This window comes from Periplaneta americana, chromosome 14 (assembly GCF_040183065.1).
Source record: "Periplaneta americana isolate PAMFEO1 chromosome 14, P.americana_PAMFEO1_priV1, whole genome shotgun sequence".
NCBI lineage: Eukaryota > Metazoa > Arthropoda > Insecta > Blattodea > Blattidae > Periplaneta > Periplaneta americana.
Window position 1 is genome coordinate 148,629,809 of NC_091130.1, and position 20,643 is coordinate 148,650,451.

The 20,643-nt window shown below is 33.4% G+C and overlaps 1 protein-coding gene across 3 annotated transcripts in view; it reads left to right on the forward strand.

Moving 5' to 3' along the window:
• The window catches only part of LOC138713832 (glutamate receptor U1-like), a 56,825-nt gene that overhangs the window by 27,281 nt on the left and 8,901 nt on the right, over positions 1–20,643 (forward strand). For all 3 annotated transcript variants that reach the window (XM_069846274.1, XM_069846273.1, XM_069846272.1), the window contains exons 4-6: positions 3,100–3,381; positions 9,306–9,406; positions 18,066–18,254. In XM_069846274.1, coding sequence (XP_069702375.1) covers positions 3,100–3,381; positions 9,306–9,406; positions 18,066–18,254 — 572 coding nt within the window. The remainder of the gene's footprint in view (positions 1–3,099; positions 3,382–9,305; positions 9,407–18,065; positions 18,255–20,643) is intronic.

A 20,643-nucleotide genomic window follows, 5' to 3' on the forward strand; every position in this document is an offset into this window, starting at 1 on the left:
ATTCCACTTGTCCTGCTTGTATTCCACCTGTCTTCCTTACATTCCACTTGTCCTGCTTGTATTGCACTTCTTCTCTTTGCATTCGACTTGTTTTACTCCTACTTCATTTGTTATCCTTGTGTCCCACTTGTTCTCTTTGTATTCCACTTGTCCTGCTTGCATTCCACTTGTCCTGCTTGTATTTCACTTGTCTTCCTTGCATTCCACTTGTCCTGCTTGTATTCCACTTGTCCTGCTTGTATTCCACTTGTCTTCCTTGCATTCCACTTGTCCTGCTTGTATTGCACTTCTTCTCTTTGCATTCGACTTGTTTTACTCCTATTTCATTTGTTATCCTTGTGTTCCACTTGTTCTCTTTGTATTCCACTTGTCTTCCTTGCATTCCACTTGTCCTGCTTGTATTCCACTTGTCTTCCTTGCATTCCACTTGTCCTGCTTGTATTCCACTTGTCTTCCTTGCATTCCACTTGTCCTGCTTGTATTCCACTTGTCCTGCTTGTATTCCACTTGTCTTCCTTGTATTCCACTTGTCTTCCTTGCATTCCACTTGTCCTGCTTGTATTCCACTTGTCTTCCTTGCATTCCACTTGTCCTGCTTGTATTCCACTTGTCTTCCTTGGATTCCACTTGTCCTGCTTGTATTCCACTTGTCTTCCTTGCATTCCACTTGTCCTGCTTGTATTCCACTTGTCTTCCTTGCATTCCACTTGTCCTGCTTGTATTCCACTTGTCTTCCTTGCATTCCACTTGTCGTCCTTGCATTCCACTTGTCCTGCTTGTATTCCACTTGTCTTCCTTGCATTCCACTTGTCTTCTTTGCATTCCACTTGTCCTGCTTGTATTCCACTTGTCTTCCTTGCATTCCACTTGTCCTTGCATTCCACTTGTCCTGCTTGTATTCCACTTGTCTTCCTTGCATTCCACTTGTCGTCCTTGCATTCCACTTGTCCTGCTTGTATTGCACTTCTTCTCTTTGTATTCGACTTGTTTTACTCCTATTTCATTTGTTATCCTTGTGTTCCACTTGTTCTCTTTGTATTCTTCAGGGTCACTTTGTTCTTCTCTTGTATTCAAATACTGTCATTCTTGTATTACATTTATTATCCTTATATTCAACATTTTATGCATTTGAGGGAGGTGGGATATGATGATAGAGACTGGATTAATCTTGCTCAGGATAGGGACCGATGGCGGGCTTACGTGAGGGCGGCAATGAACCTCCGAGTTCCTTAAAAGCCAGTAAGTAAGTAAGTAAGTATTCCACTTTTTCTCCTTACATGCCATTAGTTCTCATTGCATTCCCATTGTTATCCTAGCATCCCACTTGTTCTATTGTTTTCAGTTGTTTTACTTGTATTGCACTTGTCTTCCTTGTATTCCTCTTGTCCTCCTTGTATTCCAATTATTCTCCTTGTATGCCATTGTTCTTCTTGTATATCATTGTTCTTCTTGCATTTCATTTGCTCTCCTCGTATTCCATTTTCCCCCCCCTTTATTCCAACTGTTCTCCTTATATTACACTTATTATTATATTCCTCTTGTACTACTTGTATTTCACTTGTTTTCCTTGTATTTCACCACTGATTTTATTCCACTTGTCACTTCTAGTTCACTTTTCACCTTTCATTCCTCTTGTCCTCCTTGTATTCCACTTATTTTCTTTTATTCTTCTTGTAATATTTGTGTTCCACTAGTTCTCGTTGCATTCCACTTGTTCACTTTGTATTCCATTTGATATCTTTTTATTTTCCTTTTTATTCTTTTATTCCCCTTGTTCTTCTTTCATTCCCCTTATTGTCTTTGTAATACACTGATTCACCTTGTATTACACTTGTTCTCCTTGTATTCTACTTGCTATCCTTGGTATTTCTCTTGTTATTCTTTCATTCCTCTTGTTTTCCTTTTACTCCACTTTTTCTCCATTTGTTTCACTTCTCTCACCACGCACACGTAGGCCTATTTCTACGTATAAATACGCAGCTCAGTAAAACTACGCATCCGTCGATTTTTGCAGTAGCATTACAAGTTGTCAACTGAAGGGTTTCAAAGCAGATGTGACCGATCCACACGAAATAGTTTCGGAGACATCCTAGGGTTAAGTTCAATTCCGAAGGTTGAATCCACTCGGTGCCAAATTTAATCTCACATTTGCAGCCTTTGGCAGAGTTATGCGTGCATACAACAACGTAGATCAAGACGACAAAATGTGATTAAGAAAGAAAGTTATGTTTTGTGATATTGTGGAATAGTCATGTCTGGTTCGAAACCCTTCAATTAATCCATAAACTGATAAGACGATTCAATGACAATCTGGAAATGCCTCAGTATTGGAAAAGAACCAACCAAACCATATCTGTGCTCCAACCATGAGAAAGTCTTTGCGGAATGAAACGCAGCGGGGTCATGCTGTGAATGAATGTTGATGTCATAAGATGTCATAAGGTCACACACGTGGGTACTCGTAGGGGAGAGTCGGGTAGTATCGGGCATAGGTTAGTATCGGACAGTGCGTTTCTTTCATCTACCACCATATGATAGTACCTGAATGACATGGTTACGTTTCTCTATGCGACATCACAGAAACGTAACCATGTCAATCAGGTACTATCATCGTGTGGTAGATGAAAGAAACTCACTGTCCGATATTACCCGATGTCCGATACTACCCGACTCTCCCCTATCTCTATTGGCTAGCTCTCACAGCACAAACAATAACATTGACACACACATATTTATACTACCCTAGTTACAAAATTAGATCACAGTTAATCTCCTGGTCTTCTAATCTCTCCATAAAGGAAATAACATATGCAGGAGGGCGCATGGTTTTTAAACTGGCGTTATAACTCTAATATTATCTATCTACTTCGTTCCAATAGATGACGCAATAGTAAGCACATTCCTTTCACGGTTGATCTCCTGGTTGGAGAACAGTATGTAACTTCTAGTTTATTAAGCTTATTTCTTGCAATTATTTCTCTGTAAACTGAAAAATAAAGCATAAGAAAAACATAGTATCTCATACTATTTTGGTATTATACTGTTCTCTAGAATTCTAGGTAACTCTTATTTTTTTAATCATTTGATATTTCGACGCAGCTGTCTGTGGAAGGTCGCCTATCCAGAGCGCGCTGGTTGCTGTTCCTCGACAATGGCGCACAAGACTTTTTCACCGACATTGACGTCCCATTCCACTGCTCGTTTCTGGTAGCTCAAAAGGAAGGCAATTCGACAGAGGTCGCAGAGGTGTACAGAATTGCCCCCAGCTTGCCATTGCGTACGCACTACCTGCAGAACATAGCTTCTGTAAGCGCTGAGAATTCATACAGAAGGAGAAACAATCTGCACGGCCTGGTTATGAGAGCGGCCACACTTGCAACGGTGAGTGCAAATCAGGACAGTATGTTGCTCCTCTAACAGCAAACGATTTCTACGTAAAAATGTGACAAAAGACTCTCAAATACGATAAAATTGTCTATTACGAAACCTGTAATTAACGGAAACTCGCAGGGGAAGTTCGTTCATTACCGGACACTTAAGTATTCTTTCTTGTCGTTAAAAAAACAATTATTATATTAAATTTATTTTTCCTTTAACATAAAATGAACAAATCAACTAATATTTGTAATATAAACACTTCAAAAATTAATCTCAAAAATGCTGTAAAGAGATAAAGCGAACATAAAAATCTGCATTTATATTTATGAATGGAGTACAGTACTGAACCAGAGCCAATTTTTGGCAAATTTTGGATGAGCTCAAAATTTTGAATTACAATAAAATATCAAATGATCCCTTACATGAATCGTGATCTATGTCTATTCACAAAAATTATATAAAATATAGAATAACAGGAAAATTAGAGATCTGACCATTTTTTTATAATTCTATAAAAATAACCGAATATACATAGTAACTTAAGGGGTTAGGTACAGCTCACAGTAGTAAAATTTTGGAAATATTCAACATTTTTTTCCTCCATTACTGTACCTTGTACAATAATGAAAATTAGTATGTGTAAAATACTGTTCTTCTGCTATATGAAAACATATTTTTCCGATTTAAAAAATATATTTATACATATATTTTTTTTCAAAATTCGAAATGGTGGCAGTTCACTGTGCAGTGATGAAGCGTTTCCCTCATAACTCAAAAATTATCCAACATTCTGCGATGAATGTTTTTTGTGTGTATTTATGCGTGTCATATCTACAATATGATGCAAAATCACTTCTCTTCCTTTAATTGATTGTCTGATAAAAAAATAAATTCATTTAAAAAATAGCCAAATATCAGTATTTTCTTCTAACACAAAATAAAAAAAAATATTAGGTCTATTTATTAAGGAATGTAGTTGAAAGAGCATGATATTGTAAACATGAGGTTTAGCAATAAAATCAAAGAGAGATAACATGAAAAGTTAAAATTTTATGGGCCGTATTCATACACATTTTTAGCGCGGGCTTTCGGTGGATTATCAGAGTTTTTCGTATTCATAAACCAGTGTTAGCGACAGGATATGATTTGAATTCTGTACAAGTAACCAGTAGATAGCCGGGGCTAGCTTAGTACGCTCGTAGCGCGTGCTGCGAAATGTTTATGAATAGCATCCTGTCTATCTATCTATCTATCTATCTATCTATCTATCTATCTATCTATCTATCTATCTATCTATCTATCTATCTATCTATCTATCTATCTATCTATCTATCTATCTATCTATCTATCTATCTATCTATCTATCTATCTACCTATCTACCTACCTACCTACCTACCTACCTACCTACCTACCTACCTACCTACCTACCTACCTACCTACCTACCTACCTACCTACCTACCTACCTACCTACCTACCTATCTATCTATCTATCTATCTATCTATCTATCTATCTATCTATCTATCTATCTATCTATCTATCTATCTATCTATCTATCTATCTATCTATCTATCTATCTATCTATTTAACTAGCTAGCTAGTGAGTACAAATTAAATTTATAAAACAAAAATGTTTCTAGCCACTACCGTAAGAGCCAGGCTCGTGTACGGTGTGATCTTAGTCAATAATACAACATAAAATTTACAAGGACAATTTAGTAAATACAGTAAGTAACTTAATTCAAACCGATAAATAACACACAACAGCAAGAATAAAGAAGAAAGAGAAAAAGAGAGAAAAATACACATTTAATATAAATTGACAATCCGACAGAAGCCAGTGATATTCAATAAAAACATGAATATAGTCGACAGAAATAAAAGGTAAAAAAAAATACATTTGTTAATATTATATATCATGGATAATTTTACAAATTTATTTTTTTAAAAGCTTCAATTTTAAAATATAGCAATGTGATTAATTTGCTTCTGGGACATAGTTGAACGCGGAAATGTTTGAACCTTTTCAACGCGGAGAAAGATCTTTCGGCTGTAGGTATGGAAACCGGCATAGTCAAAGTCAGGCGTATAAATTTAACGATCCTCAACTCACAGCATGAATTTAGTGAAGCGAAGAAATTTTTGGAGTAAATTCAAGCTACTACAAACTTCAAATCATTCGTTTACCTACATTAATGTAGCCCACCTTATAGGGTAAGGTTGCCTAGTTCCGTGACATACAGTATTTAATAATGTCTATATTTATGCTAAAATTGTACTAAACATTTTCAAATAACACCTAAATGACGTTGTTTGGACCTTTAGCTACAGTATTTACAACATTCAAAGTCAACAGTTTCACAAGTTTGAGACATAATAATATGATTCTTCATTGTTATACAGTAGCTCCTAAATCCGTGACAGGGATCCAAATTCCGTGATAGTGGTTTCCTAATTCCGTGAGTGATATCCTAATTCCGTGATACTAAAATAATCCTCATTAACTGCTCAGAAAACAAACAGTATTTGGAAAAACACTTTAAAGTCATGGCATATTGTTTTAATATGAACTAAGCAAGAAATTACAACATAGAAAAAGGGCCTAGGTGACAAATTTCATAGAAAATATTTGTGTAACTACAGGAATACATATTACATACTAATATATTATAAACAAAATAAACCGAAAGTTAAATTCAATACAAAATTAAATTTTAATAAATTGAATTATAACACAATTATTTCTCATTATTTATATTCCTAACAACAGCAGTAATTCAGTTAAATATACATGCCCTATTATTTTATCATAATTATAATGGATGTTTTCTATAACTTATTTTCTATTATTATTTCCACGAACTATTTTCTTCCATAGACATTAATTTTCACAATTTAGCGTTGGTATCACTGGTCAAGTGAGTCAGGAAGGAGAAATATGAAAATAAATCCGAAACTGGCAAAGCTCCTGTAGCATTGTTATTGTCTCACAATGTTTAAATAATCATACACATTGATTCAGCTGACTATAATCTACAGTAATATATCATTTTTATAATGCTATATTAATTCTTATCTCAAATATAAAATGTTTCTTCAGGAGCGGTCACAAGAGAAAGAAAAACTTACTGGTCAACCACCTTTCACTGAACAAAAGCTTCTGCAGTCGACTGCTTCTATTCAAAAGGCGGGTAGTCATTAGAATATTGAAAAGAAGACATCTCCTGGCATCTGTTAGGTATTTCAAAAGTCAGAGACCACAACTCCATGGCAGTCAATTGAAATTTTATCACGGGATTAAGGGTATCACGGAATTAGGTACCTTTAACCTACATCAGGCATATAAAACCGAACATGTCCAATTCTTGCATCAGCGATCCATTGGCTACTCTGGGACTTATATCGGTACGTGATGACTTCAACAATGTTATATAATATATTACTGTTCTGAAGATATCCACCATTCGATGACACATTTCTTACATCAAGCTGACCTATGTTTATATCCATCACCAATGAATCATATCCGATCATATGCCAGTTGTGAATGCGATTACCATTTATTAGTCATAAAACACAAATAAATGTAACATCAAAACTGGATGATTCACTTACCATACAATGAAGCTAGGCAAATAATCAAACCATTCTGGAATACGTAACGTAGGACTCTGAAATGAAAATAATAATGAGTCAGTACAGGTTCAAACAGAATGATACGTTAAAGATGATGATGAGGATGATGATAATGATGATGATTCTAATTTTAATCTTCGGCCAATTCTGAATAACGAAGATCAATGAAGTGACTATCAGCTTTATCAGTGATGAAGCAAATCTTCAGGTTGAATCCTTCATCATAATGAAGAAAATGGAATTAAGGACATGATGGGGAAAAGCAAGAAGTATCTTATCATCATCATCTGTGACACTAAAAATCGGTATGGATCCTGATCTCGCCACAAAACCAAAACATACGTAAGCCTACATACTCATATAATTATGATGATTGATGATCATCAATTTCTTCATGCAATTGACCGATTGGACTGATCCGTCTTCAAGAATTTAAAGTATAAGTAAAGTAATGATTCTGCAAGTTGATGGACCTATAGTTGAATGCAGTTATTTCACTCAGGAAGTATTATTATTTTCAGTCTTGTATTAAATTAAATCTTAGAACGTAATTTTCATTGATAAGTGCCGTCACCACACGAAAAAGTTCACAATTTAACTAACTCAGAATTTAGGTTGTGGTACATCTGCTTTCTGCCAGCAACTTCATTCTAAAATGCGTTATAGACGTAAATCATTATGTTTTGGAGGTAAGATTATTTGTGAAACCCAAAAACAAAGTGTAATAATTTTACCTTGACAATAGCATTTTGAACTTCGAGAATTGAATAATTATATCCAACTATTAAGATCCAAAACTTGGAATATATTTTGTCTGATTTACTATTTATTTTCAGGTGTCTTGGAATATATTAAGAATTTGAATCTGTTCTTCGCTGAACACATGATTCATAGACTTTCAGTTTCGAGGGAAAAATAATTGTTTATAATAAATACATGTTACCATAGACCTATGTAAATATGAAGAAAATGTCTCTCACTGTAAATGTAATTTATGTATGTTATCTGATTTTATTTCTCTATATTATTTCTTCGTATTTTCTGACTCATGTTGTTTTAAGAAGTATCAATGAATCCAGGACTGATGTAGGTTTGGAAAGAATCTAAAATTTGAGATACATACAAAAGACATGGTAAATACTCCGATTGGTAGTGTTTTTACAGGAAAAGTTTCGCTTTCCCTTAATGTTTGTTTTGGGCTTGTTATGGAGAAGTTTTGTAATAAATTACCAATTTAATTATAAATGGCCTAAAAACATTTTGAGCACAAATCGTTATTCCCTTAAGGCTATGGAACTGTGAAATTACATTTTTACACCAATTAATCTGAAACTTTTACAATATATTTCATATAATATGGGCATGCAATACAGAAATTTTCACTTTGATATTTCAATTACTTTACTTGAAATTAATTTTTGTTGTTGTTTTTTAATCCTGAATTATAATTGTCCCAATTTTCAAAGTTTACAAAATTTTTCTTTAAATTTATATTTAATTTATTCTGGATAAATGTATGTAAAATATGACAGATGTATTTCATATTTTTCAATTGCTTTTTGAGAAAAATAACATTTACCCTTTTAAATGTTAATTATTCAACTTCTTTTTTTAAACTTATCACATCCTCAACACATGGTGATTTCAATATTTTGAATATCAGAAGAAAACGCATGTGTCGGTTAATTCACATGCTTTTGCTGACTTGTGTTGAAAATTTCACTGAGTCTGGAGAAAAACTGCATTCACATTCATTAGAGCATTTTGAATGTTGAAAATTGGAAAATCGATTAAACGAATATCGAAGTACAGTACGTATATGATATTATCGATATCCTCCCTTCCTATATGGGTCTATCACGCACATTTTTCTCCTACATGACAACGCGATATATGAACTGAATTAAAAGTAAAATTAATTAGAATGAAGAAAAGTCTGTCAGAATGACAGCTGAGTGTCAGTTTAAAGGACTGCAGCTCCACGCACGCGCTGGTCCCTGTAAATTCGTCCTCAGGGGCTTTAAATTGTCATAGGGTCAAAATAAGCACACATTTAGAAAACTAAAACAGTATTTTATTTTTTAGAATTAAAAACAAAATTTCCATTTTTTAAATGTTTTTCTTTTTCGTTATTTTCACCGATCCAAACCTTAATATCGAATACAATTTTATTGCATTTGTGCCGTTATCTTAAACCATCGGTCTGGGGAGGGGAGAGGATTTTCAAAGAAAACTCATCGCCAAATTTTTCAGCTTTCATGTGTGATTGTGTTTTTATTTTTTCCTTTCAGCCAGGGTTTACGAATCTGAACATAGGTGGTGATACTTCATTGAAAGTACTTGCCAGCATTGGCGAGATTTGGTTCACGTTGGAAAAGCAGCTCAAATTCACGTAAGGAGTTATTTCAATTTGAGGAGAGGCTAACGATCACGATATTGTGACATGACTTAATTTAATTTTTTAATAAATATGAGTGCATTTTTTTATTGAGGACAGGAATGTGTTGCACAAATTATCACCTCTCAACGAACGAACATTTAAAAAGATTGCTACACACTTCCAGCTTAAGAAGTTTGACATTATTATTATTATTATTATTATTATTATTATTATTATTATTATTATTATTATTATTATTATTATTATTATCATTATTATTATTATCACTAAATATTTTAACTGCTGCAGTTTATTTGCCAAACGTCAAGATCTTGATTATTTATTTTTTTGTAAAGTCATTAAGGGTGATATTGATTGTGAATCCTTCATAAGCAATATCAGTCTTCGTATTCCTGCTAAGGGTTTAAGCTTTCATAACATTTTTTATAATGTAAATTCTAAATCTCTCTCTCCGGTCTGCAGATGTATAAAATATGCTAATTTGCATGGATTAAGCTTCTATCCATTTAATGTGTAGTATATATATATATGTATATATATATATATATATATATATTTTTTTTTTTTTTTTGAGTTTATCATGATATATCCTTACTTGTTATTATTGCCAGATAGCCTATTGCTATTTATTTTGTTGCATTTGGTCAAAGATTATTGATGACTATTATATTGATTGCATTCCATCTCACTGTCATTTCTATCAGTCATTCTTATCATCATTTCTTCTGTTTTGTTTTGTTTTGTTTTGTATCTTGTGCTAAACTGTAATTGGCCTTGTGCTGTTATTTTGCACATTAATATTCTAAATAAATAAATAAATAAATAAATAAATAAATAAATAAATAAATAAATAAATAAATAAATAAATAAATAAATAAATAAATAAGATAAAATAAATTATTATTATTGGTATTATTATTATTATCATTATTATTGGTATTATTATTGGTATTATAATCATTATTATTATTATCATTATTATTATTATCATCATTATCATTATTATTATTGGTAGGGTAAACTAGGGTCTGTTGGACAGTCGGGTATTTGGACACCTGTACTTTAACGTGTTACCTCGCCACTTGTGGGCACCACATTCTGCTAGAAGTCAATGACGGAAGTAGCCACGAGTGGGACTACTTCTGTCATTGACTTGTAGCACAATGTGGTGCCCGCAAGTGGCGAGGTAACACGTTAAAGTACAGGGTGTCCAACATACCCGACTGTCCAACAGATCCTAGTTTACCCTATTATTATTATTATTATTATTATTATTATTATTATTATTATTATTATTATTATTATTATTATTATTATTATAAGTAACATAACCTACTCCCCACGCATATTGTAAAAGTCACATTTATTTAAGTAGGAGGCTTAACTCTTTTAGTAACCCACTTTTGAATCTAAGTAACCACTGGCGTAGCTCAGGCGGTAGCACGTTTGCCTGCTGATGTGGGGTTGCGCTCAGGCAGGGTTTCGATCCCAGCTTGGTCTGATTACCTAGTTGTTCTTATTCAGAGGTTTCTCCCAATTGTAAGGCGAATGTCAGTTAATCCATGGCGTAACCTCGGCCTCATCCCGATAAATACAACCTCGCTAGCATTAATGTCATTGACGCTAAATAACCTAGTAGTTGACACAGCGTCGTTAAATAACCGATAAAAACACTTTCAAGACATCTTCAAAGTTATCAAGATATGACAATTCTGGACGGCCTAATCTTACACAATATACAACCCTCTTAGACATTCTTTCCGTCCTAGAATAACGCAATAATTTACTGTTCTAAAATTGCCAGCTTCCAATAAAGAATATATATCTCAATGTCTTAAAGACAAAATCGAACACAAAAGTAATTTTTCACAATAGAGCACCTGCCTGCAGTAAACTGTAATGTTTTTACAGGAGATCGATCACTAAAATGGAAGTTAAGACATATGTAATATCATTGCAATAACAACAACCTACTTCTATAGAATTACTCAAATTTCAGTTCGATATAGACATTTTACATATGTTCACTATAGCTTGAGAAAAATTATTTCCTTTCATGAGTGACATAAAAAAAGTCTGACAACGTGATAAACATGTTTCTAAATATCGTTTCTTGATACTGGAATTGGCGATATCCACAATACAAAATAGAGATAGAGAAATAAATCGTCCGGCCTTAATTAAGGTTCACCACGAGGATCCGGAAATTAATCTATACTAATAATAAATCTGTAGCCAAAATTTTTCTGGTAATTTTCGATTTTCCAAAAATAATTGGTCCTAACATATATAATTAACCATCCTGAAACCGAAAATCGCTTTTTTCTTTAATTTTTATTTGTATGTCTGTCTGTCTGTATGTTTGTTACCTTTTCACGCGATAATGGCTGAACCGATTTCGATGAAAATTGGAATATAAATTAAGTTCGTTGTAACTTAGATTTTAGGCTATATGGCATTCAAAATACATTATTTAAAAAGGGGGTTATAAGGGGGCCTGAATTAAATAAATCGAAATATCTCGCTTATTATTGATTTTTGTGAAAAATGTTACATAACAAAAGTTTCTTTAAAAATGATTTCTGATAAGTTGCATGCTCTGAAAAATTTTGATAGGACTGATATTTAATGAGATAAATGAGTTTTGAAATTAAAATAACTGCCATCTAAGGCGGTGTATTGAAATAAAAAACAAATGACTTCGTCTATAAGGGGCCTTGGACACAACAATCGAAAGCTATGAAACATAGCCTACAGACAATGTTTATGTGTTCGTATGAGGTAATATCGGAAGCTAAATTAACCGATTTGTATAATTAATTATTATTTCATCATTGGAAAGTGTAGGTTCTCTGGATGGACATAATGCTATAATGTTATTACAGTACTTGAGTGAATTGAGGACAAGTAAGATTAAAATAGCTTCTTATGCACAGAAAACTTGATAGGTTATTCTGTATATTCATTTCCTGTATTTCTGAAAATAATGTTTATGAACATATTCATTTTTATCTCAGAGAATTAACGAACAACGAGAATGTATTGATTTAGTATGCAGTAATAGTACGTTAGCTTAGCAATCCATTATTTTATAATTCAAATTTTAACTATGCTCAATTGAATCGTGTTAAAATACATAAAATATATATGCAATAAATGCAATGCAAAAAAATTGGGTAATGAGCCAAGCAGATTATGTTGCGCTGTTGTAAAAGCTGTTCCTCCTGAGATTCAAGAGCTCCCACAACAAATTAAAAACTTTCTAATTCGAGTACATCCGTTATCAACACACTTTTTACATAATATAATATAATATAATATAATATAATATAATATAATATAATATAATATAATATAATATAATATAATATAATATAATATAATATAATATAATATAATAATAAATCTGTACCCAAAATTTTTCTGTTAATTTTCGCTTTTCCAAAAATAATTGGTAATAACAATTAAGAAACATGTTAAAGGAATTGTCATTGCACCAAATGAGTGGTCTCTGGATCAAAATGATCGCATTTTAATATTTAGTATTTATTTAGTATTTATTTATTTAACCTGGTAGAGTTAAGGCCGTCAGGCCTTCTCTGCCCCTCTACCAGGGGATTACAACTATAACATGAACAATAAGATTACAATTAATATTAAATTTACAATTACAATTACAATAAAATTAAAGTACGACAAGAATACCTGATTAATGAAAGCTAGACATTTTATCATAGAAGTTGAGAACAAAGAATATTTTTGTATTTACTAAATTACAAATTAAACCTACAATAACAAAATTCTATATTGATGAAATTACCGGATATTGAGATATTTTGTGGTAGATTAAAAGAACTATTTACAAGAAACCATGTCTGAACGAGTCTCAATTACTGACCAAGTGCCTAGTAAGTTTGCGTTTGAATTGAATTTTATTTCGACAGTCCCTGATGCTAGCAGGTAACGAATTCCAGAGTCTTGGCAGGGCTATTGTGAAAGAGGATGAGTATGAGGAGGTGCGATGGGATGGTATTGTTAGTATTGTTTCATGGCGAGAGCGTGTGTTCAGATTGTGGTGGGAAGAAAGGTAAGTGAAGCGAGACGACAGGTACGAAGGAATAGAAGAGTTCAAGATTTCGAAGAGAAGGAGAAGTGAATGTAAATTTCTTTTCTTATCTAGTTTAAGCCAACCTATTGTTTCCAGGGATGGGGTAATATGATCATATTTACGAACATTGCTTACAAAACGTACACACAAATTATGAGCACGTTGAAGTTTCATTTTGCTGTCGCTGGAGAGGTCAGTCAGTAAAATGTCAGCATAGTCAAAATAGGGAAATACAAGGGTCTGCACAAGGGACTTTTTTAAGCAAGAGGGAAGATGAACATTTATCCTTTTTAACACATGGATAATATAATATACTTTTCTGCAATAGAATATACTTTTCTGCATAATATTATAAATACAATTTAAATTAAGTAACATATTAAACGATTTATCCTTCTATCAAACACGAAAGTTCCCTGGATCAAATGTCCTATTTTAATTATGTAATTACTTTATATTTATTTCTAACGGGTGCAGCGGAGCGCACGGGTACGGCTAATAACAAATAAATATAATTAATTAAATATGAATATTGTTATAAAAATAAAATGTAATAATTAAGCACCATTGATTATCAATTATAAAATAAAATCTTAGAAGATGATCTTAAAATTATACTTATAAATAAAAGATTTTATTTAAAATTAGCATATCCTTAATTAAGACCTTCTGAGTGGTATAAACGAAATTTTATTGTATAATCTGCAGGGAAATGAGGTAAAATAGCATTTTACGCTTATTTTGGAGTAGCCAAAAAAATGGTCTATTTGATGTGAAATATGCAAAATTAAAATCCAATATATTCCACCAATTCATTTTATCGTCAATTACAGTGGGCCTTGGATGACTGTAATTATGATCTGTTTAAAACAAAGTACCTACGAATCCAGTCACCTGTAAAAAATATAAAAAGAGATACAAATTCATTCATTCATTCATTCATTCATTCATTCATTCATTCATTCATTCATTCATTCATTCATTCATTCATTCGGTGTTCTGCGCAAGAGCAGGTCTTTCACTACAAACCCACCTTTCTCCAATCTTTCCTATTGTCTGCCTTCCTCTTTGTCTCCGCATATGATCCATATATCTTAATGTTGTCTATCTTCTTTTGCCCCGAACTCTTCTCCCGTTCACCATTCCTTCCAGTGCATCCTCCAGTAGGCAGATTCTTCTCAGCCAGTGACCCAGCCAATTCCTTTTCCTCTTCCTGATCAGTTTCAGCATCATTCTTTCTTCACCCACTCTTTCCAACACAGCTTCATTTCTTAATCTGTCTGTTCACTTCACACGTTCCATTCTTCTCCATATCCAAATTTCAAACACTTCTATTCGCTTCTTTTCACTTCGTCGTAATGTTCATGTTTCTGCCCCATACAATGCCACACTCCATACAAAACACTTCACTAGTCTCTTCCTTAGCTCTATGAATGTGACATCAAAATGAATACATTACTGTTCGTACACAAATGGAGGCGATTAATAAATGCAAGGAGTATAAAGGCAGAATTAGTTAATTTAATATTTATTTGTTTATTTATTTATTTATTTATTTATTTATTTATTTATTTATTTATTTATTTATTTATTTATTTATTTATTTATTTATTTATTTATCCTGGTAGAGATAAGGCCATCAGGTCTTCTCTTCCCCTCTACCAGGGGATTACAACTACAATATTAAGAATACAATTACAATTATAATTACAATTAATATTAAATTTACAAATACAATAAAAATCAAAGTACTAAAAGATTAACTGATTAATAAAAGCTAGACGGTTTATTGTAAAAGTTAAGAAGAGAGAAACATTTTTTTTTATTAATTAAGTAAAAATTAAACCTACTCTACGCAGCAAGAAAATTCTTAATAAGCTTGCTTTTGAACGCTACTAAATTCCGACAGTCTCTGATGTTACTGGGTAGGGTATTCCACAAGCGCGAGAGCGATGTATGATGATGAATACGATGATGTATTATGTGTTGGTATGGCTAGTATGCGGCTATTTTGCCGTACTTAACTGTAGTATTAATTTCCAAATGAATTCAATAATTCTCTGTAATGGCATTACAATTTCAAACATTTCATTGACATCATATTGATGTGTGAATCGTTTCGACTATCAATTGCATTGTTGTCTGGAGACCTGGCCTCATGGAATGAGGAAGCGATTATGAAGTAGTTAACGAGAAGGCTCCGCCTTGTTAAAGTGAAATCGAGAGAGTATAAAAAAAAGAAATTAAATAAATATCAACATTTCATTTGAAATCCCAAACATCCTTACAATCACTACCATGCTTATAATAAAATCATGAACAACGTAAACGTTACATGCAATTGAGACAGGGAGATCAAAAACCCACTTACTCCAATTTTTGACAGAATTGAGTTATGGGCTGGATGATGCTTTTTAGTTTGTCCCGCATGCGTGGAAGGCAAGAATACACTAATATCGACATTCATCTGCATTCTGGGGGCTGTTTTAAAACTCGTGGAAGTCAGAACTCCACTCACTCCATGGAATAAGAGAGTTTTTGCATTCTAAGCTTAATTTCCCGGTAGGTGGCAACACTATCGCTCAACCAGTTGAGTAAAGTGGTACGATACGGTATTCAGAATGTCACAAAAATCTACTAAATCCATGTAAGTAAGACTATTAAAGGCACAATATCGAGTCGATTAACTTCCAGAAACCCAATACAGATGCATCATTCCCCTGTCAACTAAAGTACAATTCAGCATTGCCATTGAAAGAAGAAAGCAAAAGGACTTGTAAAATTCAATGCAGTTTATTTCTGAGGAAAGTAGGATGAATCACCAAACTCTGTTTGCGGACAGTAATAATCTAGATTCTAGATGCACAGGAAGAACATGAGAATGAGAAAAAAACAGAATCTGTAACATGAATGAGACTGTGTTAACATTTTAATATTGTTTGTGGTTTTATTTGTGTATTTTGATGTGCTTTATGGTAATTTGAGATTTTCTGTCTCATATATTTGAAATTTAAAAAAATGTAGCTATGTTAATCTTAATAATAAACTTCCAATTTCTCGTATATTCCAGTGTTTTATAAGGGGATTATGATACACTTATCTTTTTCCCCCCCCAATTGGCTCATATTTATTCACTTTTCTTAATTCATACACTATGGAAGGCAGAAAACCACTAACTCCAGCAGTGTTTATTTCAAATTGTAGCGTAAGATAATGTAAAAATTTAGGTTTTTAAGTATTTAATTGATAAATAATGTAATTTTACACAGTATTAATAGGTAAATGTACAGGGACATCACTTTATTTTTACTAATATTTTTAACATTAACCTGGCTATACTCGGAAACACTGTTACCCCCTTCCATTACAGGAGTTTGGAGTTGCTAGTGCAATATGTAAACAAATCATTTTACTAGCTATAGGAGGAGAGAAAAGTAGTGTATCCATTTATGTTACAGGGAAATATAGTATTACGATTTTGAGTTTGGTCATTACTTTACAGTATTTTATCAAAAAACAGTAGAATAGTAACAATTTTTTTTTTCAGAAACTCAAGTCTTCAGGCGGTTATATACATTATGTAATGTCTACTTTATTCAGCATATTACTAACCTAATTTATTCCTGAGAATTTTGTGAGCACTTCCGTAAGAGACCCCAATTTCTACAGCTAACTTCTTGACCGACTTATTACGACCTCGCTGCATCCTTTCTCTAGCATCTTCTACAGCATCTTCTGTCACCTTTGTTCGCCATCTTACACTTTTCTTCCTTTCTGTACACTCTGTTGCTCTAAATTTATCTACCAGATTAATGACATTTCTACGAAAATATTCCGTAATGATATAATCAGGAAATTGTGAAGAAAAAAAACAAACAAGAAAAACTGTTGTTCACATTCGGTTATATTGTAATTCCAGTTTCCATCATCGTCCTTCATACCTACAAACAGTAAAACAAAACTCTTGTTTAAATAATACTGTTAAGTACCGCACCATATTATAGGGTACCGTACTTTCGGTAACTCTAATCTTCACTTGTGCTCAGTCCACACAGATAAATTCAGTTATGCTACACACCATACCTATGTGAAAATAAATTTCAATAATATAAGCTCATTCTTCTATAGAAACGGAACATATTTCTGAAACACACTGTACTCTGCACTGTTTACTTCACTGCTAGCAACAGCGGCCGTAAGTTTGTGTGACTGACGTTAGCAAGGACATTAGTGAAAGGGGTGGGAGTCAAGTACATTTAGAAACGTAGGTACAATAAAAATTGAAGTAAAAATAAAATTATGTCCCTGTATAATATTTAAAGTTAGTAAGACAGATGATAAGTTTTTTCTCTCTCCTGTGAAATTTGGTTTATTGGAATTAGGGAGATTTTGATTTTCCTGTCTCAATTATAACGATTCAGTGAATCTCCAGTCACTTTTTGTTCACAATTAAAAATTATGTAGAAGGTATCAGCTCCACATCGACCAGCTCCGCCACTTTCTATATACTTCCACTGCACAAATTCTCATTTCCAATGGCAGGACGGTGTTCACCAGTCCTGCGGACGGTATCTGGGGTTTGACGACAGACAACGGCTCTTGGCCCGGGGTGGTGGGCATGGTGCAGAGGGGGGAGATTGATGTCTGCACTCTGCCCATATTCTTCTCGCAGGAAATGATGGACGCCGTGGACTTTCTCGCTCCTCTCAATCAAAACAGCATGATCAACAGGTACGGAGAAACGATACACTCCTGCAAAATTCACATATCAACGTTTTGAGAGTGATTTAAATAAACCTGTCTCCCTCTTCATTACATGGTTACATAATGTACCTATTTCTAGCTTTCTTCTTGACGACATGCTACAAATCTTGTTTCTATTCGTTTATAATATATTTTCTTCAATACCATGGATACTGTCACTTCCATAGGAAGCTATTTATATGCAGGTGACTTATTTCATGTTTTTCTTAATATGCATGTAGACCACAACCTGAGTTACATCAGCTGCTTGTCTATGCAGATGACGTGAATATGTTAGGAGAAAATCCACAAACGATTAGGGAAAATACGGGAATTTTACTTGGAGCAAGTAAAGAGATAGGTTTGGAAGTAAATCCCGAAAAGACAAAGTATATGATTGTGTCTCGTGACCAGAACAAAGTACGAAATGAAAATATAAAAATTGGAGATTTATCCTTTGAAGAGGTAGAAAAATTCAGATACCTGGGAGCAACAGTAACAAATATAAATGACACTCGGGAGAAAATTAAACACAGAATAAATATGGGAAATGCCTGTTATTATTCGGTTGAGAAGCTTTTATCATCTAGTCTGCTGCCAAAAAATCTGAAAGTTAGAATTTATAAAACAGTTATATTACAGGTTCTTCTTTATGGTTGTGAAACTTGGACTCTCACTTTGAGAGAGGAACATAGGTTAAGGGTGTTTGAGAATAAGGTGCATAGAAAAATATTTGGGGCTAAGAGGGATGAAGTTACAGGAGAATGGAGAAAGTTACACAACACAGAACTGCACGAATTGTATTCATCACCTGACATAATAAGGAACATTAAATCCAGACGTTTGAGATGGGCAGGGCATGTAGCACGAATGGACGAATCCAGAAATGCATATAGAGTGTTAGTTGGGAGGCCGGAGGGAAAAAGACCTTTGGGGAAACTGAGACGTAGGTGGGAAGATAATATTAAAATGGATTTGAGGGAGGTGGGATATGATAGAGTCTGGATTAATCTTGCTCAGAATAGGGACCAATGGCGGGCTTATGTGAGGGCGGCAATGAACCTCCGGGTTCCTTAAAAGCCAGTAAGTAAGACCACAACCTGCGCTCCCATGTCTCACTTCCAGCAAAATACTGTCGTACGTTGAAAATCACGTATGACTTTAGTAAATAATTTGCACGCTGTTTTACCGGTTGGAGGTATGAAATTCTAATAATAAAATTGTAAATTATTATCAAAAGATTTGTATCTATTAATTGAAATATTTTTACAGCGGTATTTTTCTATGAAATAGCAGGTCTTTACAAAAAAAATGTTTGAGTTACGACAGTATTGTACTGGGAATGCGTTGTGTTTTGTTTCATTTCATTCATTCATAGTGTTCTGGCCAAGGGCAGGTCTCCAGGTTTTTCACTGCAAATCCAGCATTCTCCAGTCACTCTTATTTTCCGCCTTCGTCTTAGCTCCGTACATGATCCATATATGTTAATGTCGTCTATCATCTGATATCTCCTTCTATTCCGAACTCTTCTCCCGTTCACCATTCCTTCCACTGCATCCTTCAGAAGGCAGTTTCTTCTCAGCCAGTGACCCAGCAAATTTCTTTTCCTTCTGATTAGTTTCATCATCATTCTTTCTGCTTATCTACAGGTCAGTTTACTTCCGACCAGAGTGTTTGTTCATATGGGGCTAAATTCCTTAATTTGTATTTCTGTTTTATGTATATAATACAGGGTGTAACAAAAGTTTCTGTAACAGTATGTTAAAATTATTCTCTTGTCTAGTTTCCATTTTCTCAGGAACCATGCCAAATTTTATTGTGTAGGAGTTGGTACTACTTGATTGTGGTGTGATGCAATCCTTTATTAATAATTTGGCTGAAAATGTGATATTCACCTTCAAATATTTGAAAAAAAAAAAAACTAAAAATTTTCACCGTGCCAGAAACTTTTGTTTACATTCTGTAGTTTCTTAATGTAAATAAATAAATTTCCGGGCAGATCTTCAATTTTGGACTGATCTCTCCCACCATAAATGTAAGTGGAACCTGTGTATCGAAATGCATGTAGCCTATGTATGTATTTATTTATTCACACTGCAAATGGGTATATACCCGGTGGCAGTGGTAACTAATTACACTCAATAATGACGATTAATAATAAACACAACTAATAAAAAACAATAATAATAATAATAATAATAATAATAATAATAATAATAATAATAATAATAATAATGATAAAATAATAACAAGGAGCATCCTAAATTAAATGAAGCATGGTCACTTAAAATAACATTTAAAGTAAATTTAATTTGTATCTTAACCCTAAGTTCGAACTAAGACCCACGAGTGTGACAGGTTCATACCTGTACAAGTA